At 41.8% G+C, this 14,331-nt stretch overlaps 1 protein-coding gene and 1 pseudogene across 2 annotated transcripts in view; one reads left to right on the top strand and one right to left on the bottom strand.

Moving 5' to 3' along the window:
* The window catches only part of SCP2 (sterol carrier protein 2), a 93,576-nt gene that overhangs the window by 18,981 nt on the left and 60,264 nt on the right, over positions 1–14,331 (bottom strand). The window contains exon 13 of the mRNA XM_084872914.1: positions 4,868–4,961. Within this exon, the coding sequence (XP_084729040.1) occupies positions 4,868–4,961 (94 nt within the window). The remainder of the gene's footprint in view (positions 1–4,867; positions 4,962–14,331) is intronic.
* Positions 1,464–3,046, top strand: LOC311617133 (Golgi-associated plant pathogenesis-related protein 1-like; annotated as a pseudogene). The gene has a single exon. The product of its transcript is annotated as a Golgi-associated plant pathogenesis-related protein 1-like (transcript).

The following is a 14,331-nucleotide window of genomic DNA, read 5'->3' as shown; positions in this document are numbered from 1 at the left end:
AAACATTTCAACTGAAGAGGGAGGGAGAGAGTTAAAAGGGGAAAGCAAATACACATTTGTTGCAAAACCGGAGACCATTAATACTAACAAAGTTCTAAGTGCTTCCTTGTAAAGAAAAGTTCTTCTTTCTGAGTAGGCAAAGGGTCAAGGAGTAGGTCCTGTCGTAAACATAATCAGAACAAAAAATTAACAGAATTCAGAGAAGGGCCACGGGGTATTGCTAACAAAGACAAAAGTGGAAATAAAATATCTTGCGGGGTTTCCTTTGCTAAGGCAGAAAATGCATGAATTGACAAAAGATTCCAAGACTTTCTTTCACTTTCTAGCCTTGCAAACATTTAGGAAACTGACAATCGTGGGAAGGAGAAGAGAAACAAGGGGACAAGGTCCATGCAAGTGAAGTTATGGAAGGAAGAGAAAAGAATTAAAGTGGGAGCAAGAAGCATACATTTGCAAAGCTAAATGAGGACTGTGAAATAAAAACAGCCCTGCTTTGTTAATTCCAATAATGAAGTATCCAATGGTTGACATCTAGCCATTCCAGATACTCTCTAAACTAATTATTTTTATTTGGTATTTTTAAACAGAATAAAGTAAAAAAAAAAAAAAAAAAAAAAAAAAAAAGGACAGCTTGGCAGGAGCAACTATACTACAGGTTACTCTGTTGATGGCATGAAAAAAATAAAAATGTTTTCAAGCTGAGCCGCTTAGAGCCCAATTTTATTTTAGTGGACATTTGAAAGAAATTTTTAAAAATAAGATTTTCCCCCCTACTAGATTAGCAAACATTAAAACAAACAAACAACAATAACAAAAAAAAAACAAAACAAAAAAAAACAGCCAACTTAGTACTAGAGAAGATCCGAAGAAAAAGAAAGTCACTCTCATGTGTAATTTGGCAACATGTGTCAACATGCAAAACACACATATCCAACTCCCTGCAATTTCCCCCTTTAATTATTTATGCTCAGGTAATCATGGCATTAAGTACTTAAAGATGAGCTCAAAAGGAAATTTATTAAACCAATGTTTTACTTACAAAATGTAAATACAATACAACCTGACATCCATCCTGGAGTCTGGTTAGATTATGGGACATACATTCAAACATGTCCTATGTGGTCATTAAGACTGATGGTAAGTCAGAGAAAGACAAGTGCCATATGATTTCACTCATATGGCGAATTCAATGAACAAACTGGACTAACAAACCAGAGAGAGACAGACTGCTGACAGAGCAGGCCAGCAGCGCAGGTGGGCGGGTTTGTGCGGGGAGAGGATGGAGTGCGGAGCCTGGACGTGAACTACAGTGTGGGGACTGCTGGGGAGGAAGGAAGGATGTGGAAAAAGGGATAAATGGTGTTGGGAAAAAGAAAATAAAAATAATTTAAAAACTGATGGCAATGATTTATATTTATGGCATCAAATATAGTGTCAAGAGGAAAAAGCAGGTGCTAAAATAAAAGGTAGAGGCAGCGGGAGCCCGGGAACGTGCCGAGCCGGCCATGGGCAAGTCTGCGTCCAAACAGTTTAACACGAGGCCCTGCGGGCCCAGCGAGCACCGGCCGCGGCGTGCGTCCCTCCGCTGAGGCTGAGCGAGCACTCGGCCGGGAGGCTCAGCAGTATTCGGGCGCTGCCAGCACGAGGATCCTCCAGCACAGCCCCAAGGCCAGCCGCGGCCGGTGCAGGGAGAGCCTGGCCCGGGCATCCTGCCATCAGCCAGGACAGGAGGTGGCGGACAGGTGGACAATGACATTAAGAACCACAACTTCCAGCGGCCTGGCTTCCCCTGTGGGACAGGGCACTTCACGGCCACGGTATGGAAGAACACAAAGAAGATGGGAGTGGGAAAGGCATCTGCAAGTGATGGGTCCTCCTTCGTGGCGGCTAGATACTTCCCAGCAGGGAATGTCGTCAACCAGGGCTTCTCTGAGGAAAACGTCCTGCCTCCAAAGAAGTAACTTGCCAAATGCAATGGGCAGGCGGCAGACTGAAGAGCATGGATATGAAGTGCCGAGGTCAGCAAAAGCTCAGCTGTGTGTCTGTCTGTGCGGGTGTATGTGGGTGCATGTGTGATGCATGTGTGTGTCCCTGGGATAGACAGCTGTGCATGAACTAATTCCTATCAAAGGACTGAGCCAAGGACGCCTTTCCTCTGATGGTTAGACCACAATTATTTGGATTTTGGGGGGAAATCAAGTTTTAAATTTTGGGGGGTTATTTTTTTTAATGTATTTTATTGATTTTTTACAGAGAGGAAAGGAGAAGGATAGAGAGTTAGAAACATGGATGAGAGAGAGACATCGATCAGCTGCCTCCTGCACACCTCCCATTGGAGATGTGCCCGAAACCAAGGTACATGCCCCCGACTGGAATCAATCCCGGGACCCTTCAGTCTGCAGGCCGACACTCTATTCACTGAGCCAAACTGGTTTCGGCTGGGGTTATTTTTAAAGCAAACTTCTTTTGTACTTTCCTTAATTATAATATCCATCCCTGGACTTTTTGTACCCCAATCATTTGTGATGCTGAGAAGTGAAGTTCATTTCCTGTGATCTTCATGCCTTAGAATCTACTGGTGGTAGATATTGAAGACAATTAAACCCTCATTTAAATGTGACATAAAACACAGCTTTAAACACATAAGTAATAAAACAGCTTCCATCAGAAACATGGTGCAGGCAGGGGTTCCATTTCACAGAATTACTGAGAGTTCTTTGTTATAAGCAAGATGTGATCTGCATGGCCCCTGAAATTCTTGGGTGGGATTGCCAAAGAACAAAGGAGAAAAAGCTTTACTTCCTTGCATTTTTCTACCTTAAAAAAACAAAGTTCTGCCGAAACCGGTTTGGCTCAGTGGATAGAGTGTCGGCCTGCGGACTAAAAGGTCCCGGGTTCGATTCCGGTCAAGGGCATGTACCTTGGTTGCAGGCACATCTCCAGTGGGAAGTGAGCAGGAGGCAGCTGATCGATGTCTCTCATCAATGTTTCTGACTCTCTCTCCCTCCCTCTCTGTAAAAAATCAATAAAATATAGAAAAATAAAAAATAAAAGGTAATCTCACACAGGTGTATTCCCTCAAGATGGTGGTGGGACAGGTGGACCATTGCCTGCCTGCCAGGAACTGTCAGCACTGGCCCTCTCATCCTCAGAAAGGTTACTGAACATTATGGAAATCCTAGAAATGCAGGGTGCTTTGTCAAGACACATTCATCACATTAGCTGTTTCTCCCCCTCACACATACATACACAATGCAATCACCTTAGATGTTAAGAAGTCCTTTGTCCTATAATAAGAGAGTTATGAGATAAGGAAAACGTTTGTCATCCACACTGTGGCTTTAACACGAGTGAAATACATAGCTCAAATGTTTTGAATCATTTTCTTTATTTCAGCCCACTTTGATCAGCTTAGTAGAAATGCAATTGGAATTCTGTGACTCTAGCTGTAACTGTGTCTTTGCAAGTGACTGACCATACGTCTGTCTGACCATCCAACTGACTAGTACACATGACATACACTAGCAATTTAAAAATAAATGTTGACTCGCACATGCACGATACATATAAAGCTTTCACTGGCACCAATCGCACATGTATGTTTCAATCTGTCATTGTCAATCGTGAACTTGGTTGACACTTCTATTATAGAGAAAGGGTGAATAGCAATCCTATATAATAAAAGCCTAATATGATAAGTGACTGACCGTTTGACCAGTCACTATGATGTGCACTGACCACCAGGGGGCAAATGCTCTGACCGGTAGGTTAGCTTGCTGCTGGGGTCCAGCCAATCGGGACTGGGCAAGATGGGCCAGATACAGCCTGGAGCCTTCCCCCAGTTCCTTCCCTTCCCCTATTGTGCACTGGTGGGGTCCCTCAGCCTGGCCTGTGCCCTCTTGCAATCCGGGACCCCCTTGGGGTTGTTGGAGAGCCAATTTCAGCCCAATCCCTACAGGTCATGCCAAGGGACCCCACCCGTGACTGCACTGGGACTCTAGTATTAAAATATTTCTTCTAATTAATTTCCTTTCAATGTGCACAAATCTGCACCAGGCCACTAGTCAATAATAAAATCCCAAGTGCCTTTAGGTTTGAAACAATTAAGTAAATATTCTATTTCGCCTGAAGAAAGTAGCTCAGTTAGATTACCTTAGTATGATTATTATCTATCAAAAACTAATTATTGTACATAAAAATAAATCTGCATATATAGTATAGTTTTAAAAACTCAACATGTATTGTATGATCCTAGTTATATAAAACTGTATGTTCATATATACAAAGAGATATCTGAAAGAATGCCAACTATTGTTAACATTTTAGTAAACTAAAATTTAAATTTTTATTTTGTTTTAAAAATTAGCATCATTTTTACAACAACAAAAAACAAATTTAAAACTACTTTGAAAAATTCAAGCATGAAAGATTTCTTTTTCAGAGTTTTGATATTAGGTAGTTTTAAAGGTTCCCTTTAAATATTCTTTTGAATGGTTTTATGTAAAATATTTTTAACCCAAAATAAAATTAAACCAAAATAAATTATAATCCCTCTACATATAAACTCTATCCATAATTATTATCCTCCTGACAGAGAGAGGATGGAGAAGAGTTACGATCTTAATAGCAATTTACTAGAGCTCTCTATGTAACTCAAATTGGGAGATTTATATCTCTGAAATGCACTTTTACCAGAATTACAAGGAAACTGTAATAGATACTCAGATATCAAAAATACACTCAATACTTGACAATATGATATAAATTTTCAACTGTATCACTTCATGCAGCACCTGGAATCTATATGCACCTCCTCTAGCCTCTGGGTCCTCCTGGTGGTATTTTACAATAGATAAATGTTACTCACCTCTTCAAGCTTCTTCTCAATCTCCTTAAAGACAAGATTTGCTTTAAATCCCTCAACTGCAGCGCTGGTTGGAGCAGCTTCAATCTGACGAGTTCTAAAGAATTGAGGAAAAGACTTCATTTCAGTCCATGGAGTCATACAGGTACTAGGTTTTCCAACATTTATACAGTTTAATTTTCCAAAACCCTAAAAACCGAGATGTTATGAGTCTTACCCAAATAAAATTATTAAACCCATAAGACAAGTTTTACTCCCCATTTTTTCCCCCAACAAATATGAGTACTCACTAGATGCTAGGCACCATCCTTAAAAACATGGTAAACCAAAGAACCTACCCTCATGAAGCTTATATGCTAGTGGGGGAGAGAGGCAATGAACAAGCAAAAAAATAAAGAATATAGTTACCATGAAGAAAATAAGGCAGGTTAAGGGGATATAGAGAAAGTATATTTATTTGTATTGGGTTTTCTATTTTTTTTTTTTTTTATATTTTATTGATTTTTCACAGAGAGGGAGAAGGATAGAGAGAAACATCAATTAGCTCCCTTCTACACAACCCCCCACTGGGGATGTACCCACAATCAAGGCACATGCCCCTGACCAGAATCAAACCCGGGACCCTTCAGTCCGCAGGCCGACGCTCTATCCACTGAGCCAAACTGGCCAGGGCTGGGTTTTCTATTTTATATAGTCTAGTCAGATAGGCCTCTCTGAGGAAGTGATACTTAAATTATGTCAGTGATTTAGGTGGGGAAGCCAGTTCTATCAATACAATAGCTTGGCAGTTAAAGGAACTATAAAACCAGCATGGCTGGAGTGGAGCAGAGTGGAAGGATCTAAGGAACAGAAACATGCAGGGCAAGATAAGATATTGAGGGGCTTTACAGGTCATGAGTAGGAGTCTGGGTTTTATTTCAACTATAATGAGAATTGTAGAGTATACACTGGAAAGTAACATGATCCAATTTACATGTTTTTTGTTTGTTTGTTTTTTAAATAAACCTGGCTGCCAGTTAGAAAATGGACTGCAAGGGGCAAACGGGGAGGCAGGGAGACTGGTTCAGAGGCTACTGCAAAAGTCCAGGCAGGAGGTGATGGTGATGGAGCAGGTTTCATAAGGAAGTGTGGAATAAGCAGAGGATGGACTTGAGGTTCACTGCGTACATGTGATTCAATATATGGTTCTGTGGATGAAAAACGGGGTTCTATGAAAAGTAACCTCACAGGGTGATCTGATCATAAATTCCTTCCTGGTAAGGTCATGGTGGGCATTCACGCCCCAGGCACACAGCTTTTTAGTAAAAGGTTTATCTTTGTTATAGCACTCCGTCCATTGTTTCTGTGCACCTAGGTTAAGAATTGCCTTGCTTTCTCCTGCTATCATGTAATCTTCCTTATATTCCCTCCTTAATTTCAGTGCATAAAAGAAACTGTCATTCTCTGAAGCATATGAGATCTTGCTTCCAGCATATGTCACTAGTGTTGACTCAAATAAACTCATAAAAATTCTCTACAGGTTTGGACATTTCCTACATTGACAAATTTACAACCATCTGTCTGAGTATTGGTTGTTTGATTCTTAAGGAACCATAATGGCCTCATGTGGCAGAAGAGACAGTTTTTATTGCCACAAAGGCCTCAGCTGAAATGTCAAGGGCTTTTCCACTCACTGGCTATATGATTATGAGCCACATACGTCCTCTCTGTGCGCCTCTGGTGAGGAGGCAGGAAGGAAGGTGGGAGTGCCAATGACTTGCATAATTAAATGGAATCCAAAATATGAAAAATGATAGACTTGACAGTTATGGCTCCAGAGCCTCAAGTGTTAGATGGACAGAAACCTGAGGGGTCTGAGGAAGAAGAGGGCACCTGTGACGTCAGGTAATTCCTCTGCCACACTGCAAGCATGCTGCTGGTGGCCGGGGCCTCCACTGGCACAGCACGGGAAGGATATACTAGAAAGAGTCAAGAGTGTAACAGCTGCTCCATGAGCATTTCTTTCTCTTTCCCTGCCTTTCCTCTCCTTCCTTTCTCTCCCCTCTCTCCTTCCTTTTCCTTTTTTCTCTCCCTACCCACCTGTTTCTTTTTTCCTTCCCCTTTCCTCCTTTCCATCATTTTATAAATATTTAATGAGTGCTTGCTACATGGTAGACATTGTTCCAGGTACCAGGAGTATAATAGCAGACAGACAGGCCCAGTCCCTCTCCTCACTAAGTTTATCATTCTTCAGTGGGGAAGAAAAGGAAGTAAACAGACAAAATAATTGCAAGTGCTAGGAAAGCAAACAAAAAGAGGAAGAACCTACTTTTAGGGCAATCAAGGAATGATATCTTTGAGCAGATGGATTTGAGCTAAGACCCAATTAAAGGAAGAAAAGGAGATAGCCATTCAAAGAAGAAACAGCCAAGTCCATGAGAAAATAGTCTCTGGCATGGTAAAAGAAAGTAAGACAGGGCCAGTGTCACCAGAGCACAGTAAGGGGGGGAGAGTGACGTGAAATTGGAGAAGTAGGCAGGGCCCAGATCGTGCACAACAAAGTAGGAAATCTGGGAAGCCACGGAAGTGATTAAACAGGGAAGTGAAATCGTTTAATTTGTGATTATGCTTATAACAGTATGCAGAATGAACTGGGGCGAAGACTGAAGAACAGAGGCGGGAGCTGGTTAGGAGGCTGCTAGAGTAGTCCAAGTGAGAAGTGATGGTCTCTGGACTACAGTGGGGGCAGTTGGCCAGTGAAGATGGAGAGAAGGAAGTGGATTCCAAATAAATTTTGGAGATAGAATCCAGATGGAATGAGGGAAACCTAAGTGGTGGGGGAAAGGGCAAGGATGATTCAGAATAGCAATGTCAGCTATTGATGACAGGAAACACGCAGTGGGAGCAGAGGGGACCGAGTTCCACTGTAGGCGCATTAAGTACGAGATGTTTCTGAGACAAGGCAGTTGGACAGGAGAGTCTGGTGCTCAGAGGAGAGAGGTCCAGGCTGGAGATACAATGGAGATAATCATCAGCATAATGAACACATTTAAATCCATGGGAACTGCTAAGCTCGCCTAGAGAGAACAAGGGAGAAAGAAGAGAGCCCAGGACAACACCGGAACGCCTTTATTGAGAAGTCTGGGGGAGAAGGGAAGCAGAGCCAGTGAAGCAAGAAGAAAACCGGCAGAGCACGGCGTCACACGAGCTGACGGGCAGGAAGAGCCTGGAGGGAGGAGTGAACCATGTCCAGCACCGGTGGATTTGGCACATGGAGAGTCCAGATGACTTGGACAAAGGCAATTTTAAGTCAGTGGTGGGAGGTAGAAGTCAGATGAGAGTGAATTAAAGAGTGACTGGAAGAGGGAAAGAGGCAGTGTGGCTCTTTTGAGACATGGCTTTTAGGGGAACATGAAATGGAGTGGTCTTTGGAGAAGAGTGTAGTATCGAAAAAAGTTTGCTTTTGTTTTAAGATTAACATGCTGAGCATGTTAGCCTGATGTTGGCAATGAACCAGGGGAAAGGAGCTACTAGGAGAGAAGTCTTGAGGTGACAGGGGAATGAGATACAGGAAAAGGAGGAGACTTAAGGGAAAGAGGACCAAGTGGGTGTGGTTCTCCATAGGGTTACAGATCTTGAGATGAGAGATGAGGAAATATGGGTCTAATGGTTTAGGATTTCGCAACAAAGTAATCAGCTGAGAATGAGGATGAAAGAGTGGGAACGGGAAGTCTAAGAGTTGAAAGCCAGCCTACCAGAGGAATCTTATTGAAGTCATGAAGAGGCATGGAACCTGAGCTCCTGCCATGCTGAAACGTGGGCAGTTCTCAGAGCACGGAATGCTACTTCCGTGCCTTTGCTGCTCTATGTCTGGGATACTTCTGTCCTGGCAAACTCCTTTTCACCCTCCAAGGCCTAAGCTGAGAAACTACTTTGCTGTGAATCCCCACTAAATGTCAGCTTCTCGAGAGAAGATATCACATCTTTTTAAAAAACCTGTATATCACCTGTTCTTGGCACACAAAAGTATTCAGTGAATAGTGACTAAGTGAAACAAAAATTACACTAAATTCTCCTTTACCTAAATCCTAATTTTTTTCCTGTTCCGTTTGGAGCAGAATTGTCTATGGTCACCATCTTCTCTGTCAAAAGTCTGAATGAGTGGCCTAAAATCAAATGACCATGACTAGTCCTCCACAGGCCAATTTCATTTCAATTCAACTCTTCAGCTTTAAAAAAATACACACACACACACACACACACACACACACACACACACACACACTAGAAGCCTGATGCACAAAATTCGTGCAAGAGCAGGCCTTCCTTCCCCCAGATGCCAGCACTGGCTTCCCTCTGGCACCCGGGACCTGGGCTTCCCTCACATCCCCAGCTTCATCCAGAAGGTCGTCGGAAGGATGTCCAGTCTAATTAGCATATTAAGCATATTACGCTTTTATTATTATAGACTAGAGCAGCGGTCACCAATCTTTTGGACCTCACGGACCATCACTGGTCCGTGGACCACCGCTGGACTAGAGGCCCGGTACATGAAAATTTGTGCACTCGGCAAGGGTCCCTCAGCCCAGCCTGTGCCTTCTCCCAGTCCAGGAGCCTTTGGGGGATGTCCACCTGCCAGCTTAGGCCCGCTCCCCGGGGGATTTTAATTATCATTGTACCTTCCTCTAGCTTGCCACTTCCTAATTGTACATGACAAAGTAATAACTGATATTAAAGTGCCTTTTCAGTGTACAAAATATCTTTTTTTTTTTTTTTAATAGACAATAAAAGGTTTTATTGCCTGGCCAGCATAGCTCAGTGGTTGAGCATTGACCTATGAACCAGGAGGTCATAGCTCGATTCCCAGTCAGGGCAATGCCATCTTGCGGGCTCAATCCCCAGTGCGGGGCATGCAGGAGGCAGCTGATCAATGATTCTCTCTCATCTTTGATGTTTCTATCTCTCGCTTCCTCTCCCTTCCTCTCTGAAATCAATACAAATATGTATGTTAAAAAAGGTTTTATTACTCAAAGATTAACTGGGTAAGTTGATTTGTTTATATCCATTGTTGTGAAATAGTTTTTTTTTAAATACAACCAACTTCTTTGCAAATAGCAGGCACATACCGCAACTATGATATGATGAACTAGTTTTTGGTTCATGATTAGGCAAAAATAGGTAAGCTCACACGTGTAGATTACATGTACATGATTAGGCAGAAAGAGTAAGCTCACACTTGTAGATTACATGGACATGATTAGGCAGAAAGAGTAAGCTCACACTTGTAGGTTAACTATTAAATTTTCAGTCAAAACTCCCTCTGTGGCTCCTGCTTCTTGATTTATTTCTATTCCCACTTCGTCTTCTACCACTTTGTTGACTTCCTGACTGACTCCCCTGTGGACTCTGTCTACCTGACCAACCTAACTGGCAGATGGACATCCCCCACTCCTCTGTCTAGAATTAAAAGATGTACTTCCATCATAATATTTTTCAATTTTGGATAACTTGGTGGGCACTGAGATTATCCAGTCTGAATCACGCCACTCTGCCTGTAACCTTTCTGACTCAGTTGTGGGAACCTCAAAGCAAACACCCATATTTCCTTTTAGAGGCTCATTTTGGTAATTTGGGACAAAGCATTACCACTCAGCTTTTTGTTAAGTTCTTTCCAAGCACAGCTGACATCCCATATTTCTTCTGGGCTTTCCAGAGTCATGGTCACAAACCCCTTATCAGAGATAATCAAAGATCGTGGTTCAAAACTCAAGGCACTGGAGATATGACGAATGCTGCAGCCAGTGCATGCACAGCCCCTTTCTCTTCTATCAGTCTCTGAGCTGATAGTCGGAAGAAGTCAATAACACCATAAGAAACGGAAGCCAGAGGCCTGATGGCACCCATGCTTTCAGATTTAACTAAATCCACTGTAGAAGGAACACCTACAAGTTTAAAAGTCATTCCTACTTTTCGTTCCACATATCTTAGTTGACCTCTTTCTCTTGGTTGATAAAAACATATGCAAATCCCTGTCTGGCCAGCTCTACCTGTGCGTCCAGAGCGATGAATATAGGACTCAACACCCTGTGGAGAATTCTGAATCACCAAGCCAACCTCAGGAATGTCTAACTCATGGCAGCCACACTGGTTGCCACCAAAACTTTAAAACTACCTTCTTTAAGCCTTTTCGGGTAATTTCTCTTTGTAACTGTGCTATGTCCCCAGGCAAACACTGGACATTCTCCTCTAGTTTATTATCACTTGACTTATGAGTAGACCTAAGGATGACACTCGCTCTGATTTTTTTTTTCATATTCATCAATATCTCCATTTGACAGATCTTTTCTTCTTGACTTATGAGACTCAGAAAATTCATTTGAAAGTCTGTTATATCCTTCTTCAGAGGCTCCAGTTAGCTTCTCTTTCATTTTAGCCTTTTTTTGGACTTGGGAGCATCCAGGTCATCTGCAACACCATTTCCTCTTGTTTCTGATTTCTCATCGGAGTCACAATGCTGCCTTGACTTTCTTCTATCACTCACTAGCAGTATAAAGCTTTATCTAAAAATATCTTGATTCTTTGTGGGGCAGAGTCCAGACAACAAGTTCCGACAGGTCACAGTTATCTCTTTATCTTGTTTTGAAAAGCACATCAAGCTAATGATTAACAATCTTTTCAACCAGATTAGAAAAAAAGTTATTATATAAAATGTTTTATCAGTATTTTTTGAAAATCCCTTATACCTTACATTTATTGATATGTGCCCTGAAATGGAATATAATAATTTAAGCAAACTCAGGAAAGAGATTACTCATATTACAGAAGGATGCTCGTCACGATTTCATTCTATACAAAGTTCTTTTAGCAGTAACTAAATTCTGGTTGTCTTTTAATTTGGTTTATACACAAGTTTCCTGAAATAAATACAGAATATAAAATATTGGAGGGACTTTGAAGATTATTGGGTGTATGAATTCCCTCTATGCTTCCTGAAAATGTTCATTCTAAGGCCTAGAATACAGGCACTGTTTCAACAATGTCAAAGATCAAAAGCACAGAATAGCCAACAAAACAGGAACTTTAAACTCATATTAAAGGTTAGAATCTAGATTGCTACCACTCAAAACTCTCTTTAGATAAGTTGTTTTATGGATACCCCCCACACACAAGTGCAACTCTGATCATGAATTTCCCCATCTGTAAATAAGATATAAACCTGCTGAAACCAGTTTGGCTCAGTGGACAGAGCGTCAGCCTGTGGACTGAAAAGACCCAGGTTCGATTCTGGTCAAGGGCATGTACCTTGGTTGCAGGCACATCCTCAGTAGGGGGTGTGCAGGAGGCAGCTGATGAATGTTTCTAACTATCTCTCTCTCTTCCTCTCTGTAAAAAAATCAATAAAATATATATTTTTTAAAAAGACATAAACCTACCATTTGGGGCTTTTATGAGGATTAAACAAATAAGTGCATGTGAAGCACCTAACAAGGTCCTGGCACACAGTAGGCTCTCAAAAAGTTAAAAAATCTATTACAACTGAGTAATAAAAAGACAATCCAATTTTAAAATGGCCAAGAGCCCTGGCCGGTGTTCTCCGTGGTTAGAGCATTGGCCCTCAGACCAAAGGGTCATGGGTTTAATTCCTGGTCAAGGGCATGTACCTGAGCTGCGGGTTCGGTCTCCAGCCCCCCGTCTGGGCATATGGGGGAGGCAGGGAACCAATCAATGTGAGATCTCTCACTGTGATGTTTCTCTCCCCCCACCTCCTCCACTTTCTCTAAAAATCAATGAAAAAAGTATTCTTAGGTGAAGAATAATAAAAAATAAAATGGCTGAGATCTGAATAGGTATTTCTCCAAAGATATACAAATAGCCAGTGAACACATAAAAAGATGTTCAATATCAGTAGCCATTAGGAGAATGCAAATCAAGACCACAATGAAATGCCACTTTGCACCACTGAGAGCTAAAATAAAAAAGGTAGAGCACGTCTACCTGCACCGTTTTCCCAACAGCATTTGTTCACTTTGTGTTTCTATATCACATTTTGGTAATTCTTAAAATATTTCAAACGTATTATTATTATTATTATTATTATTATTATTATTATTATTATACTAGAGCCCCAGTGCACAAAATTCCTGCACGGGTAGGGTCCCTAGGCCTGGCTGGCGATCAGAGCCTTCCAGCTGCAGTCGGGGCCTTCGTTCGTTCAGTGCCGCCCCTGGTAGTCAGCGCACATCATAGCAAGCGACCAAATTCCCAGTTCTCCTGGTTGAACTCCTGAGGAGTATATATATAGGGGGGGGGGGGGGGGGGGGAGAGATTGATTTGTTATGGTGATTTGTTAGCAGTGATCTTTGATGTTACTTTTGTACTTGTTTTGGGACACCATGAACTTCTACTGACCAGCCAAACCCCCTCTTCCTCTCTTTGGACATTCCTAGTCCTGGAGACACAACAAGATTGAAATTAGTCAATTAATAACCCTACAATGGCCTCTAAGTGTTCAAGTGAAAGGAAGAGTCACACGTCTCTCACTTTAAACCAAAAGCTAGAAATGATTGAGCTTAGTGAGGAAGGCATGCTGAGAGCCAAGCTAGGCCTCTTCAGCCATACAGCCAACTTGTGAATGCAAAGAAAAAGTTCATGAAGGAAATTAAAAGTGCTACTCCAGTGAACACACGAATTATAAGAAAGCAAACTAGCCTTATTGCTGATACGGAGGAAGTTTTAATGGTCTGGACAGAAGATCAAACCAGCCACAACATTCCCTCAAGCCAAAGCCTAATCCAGATCCAGGCTCCGACTCTTCAACTCTGTGAAGCTGGGAGAAGTGAGGAAACTCCAGAAGACACTTGGCAGTTAAAGGGAGGTTAGGAGGAGGTGTAAGAGGATGTAAGGGGGCTAAATGGCGATGGATGGAGACTTGACTTAGAGTGGTGTACACAATACAATATACAGATAATGTATCATCAAATTGTACACCTGAAACCTATATAATTGTATTAATCAATGTCACCCCCAATAAATTCAATTTAAAAAATTGAACAATTGGCCGAAACCGATTTGGCTCAGTGGTAGAGTATCGGTCTGTGGACTGAAAGGTCCCGGGTTCGATTCTGGTCAAGGGCATGTACATTGGTTGCGGGCACATCCCCGGTGGGGGGTGTGCAGGAGGCAGCTGGTCGACGTTTCTAGCTTTCTATCCCTCTCTATTCCTCTCTGTAAAAAAATCAATAAAATATATATATTTTTTTTAATTGAACAATTGAAGTTAGCAGGAGGTGGTTCATGAGGTTTAAGGAAGGAAGCTATCTCCATAATATAAAAGTACAAGGTGAAGCAGCAAGTGCTGATGTAGAAGCTGTAGCAAGTAATCCAGAAGCTAAACTAATTATCAAAGGTGGCTACTTATTAAACAACAAATTTAACGTAGACCAAACAGCCTTATATTGGAAAAAGATGCCTTCTAGGGCTTTCATTAA

Source organism: Pipistrellus hanaki (assembly GCF_964339955.1).
Source record: "Pipistrellus hanaki genome assembly, chromosome: 2".
Lineage (NCBI taxonomy): Eukaryota > Metazoa > Chordata > Mammalia > Chiroptera > Vespertilionidae > Pipistrellus > Pipistrellus hanaki.
Note: the sequence above shows the minus strand (reverse complement) of the source record. Positions and strands in the feature narration are given on the sequence as shown.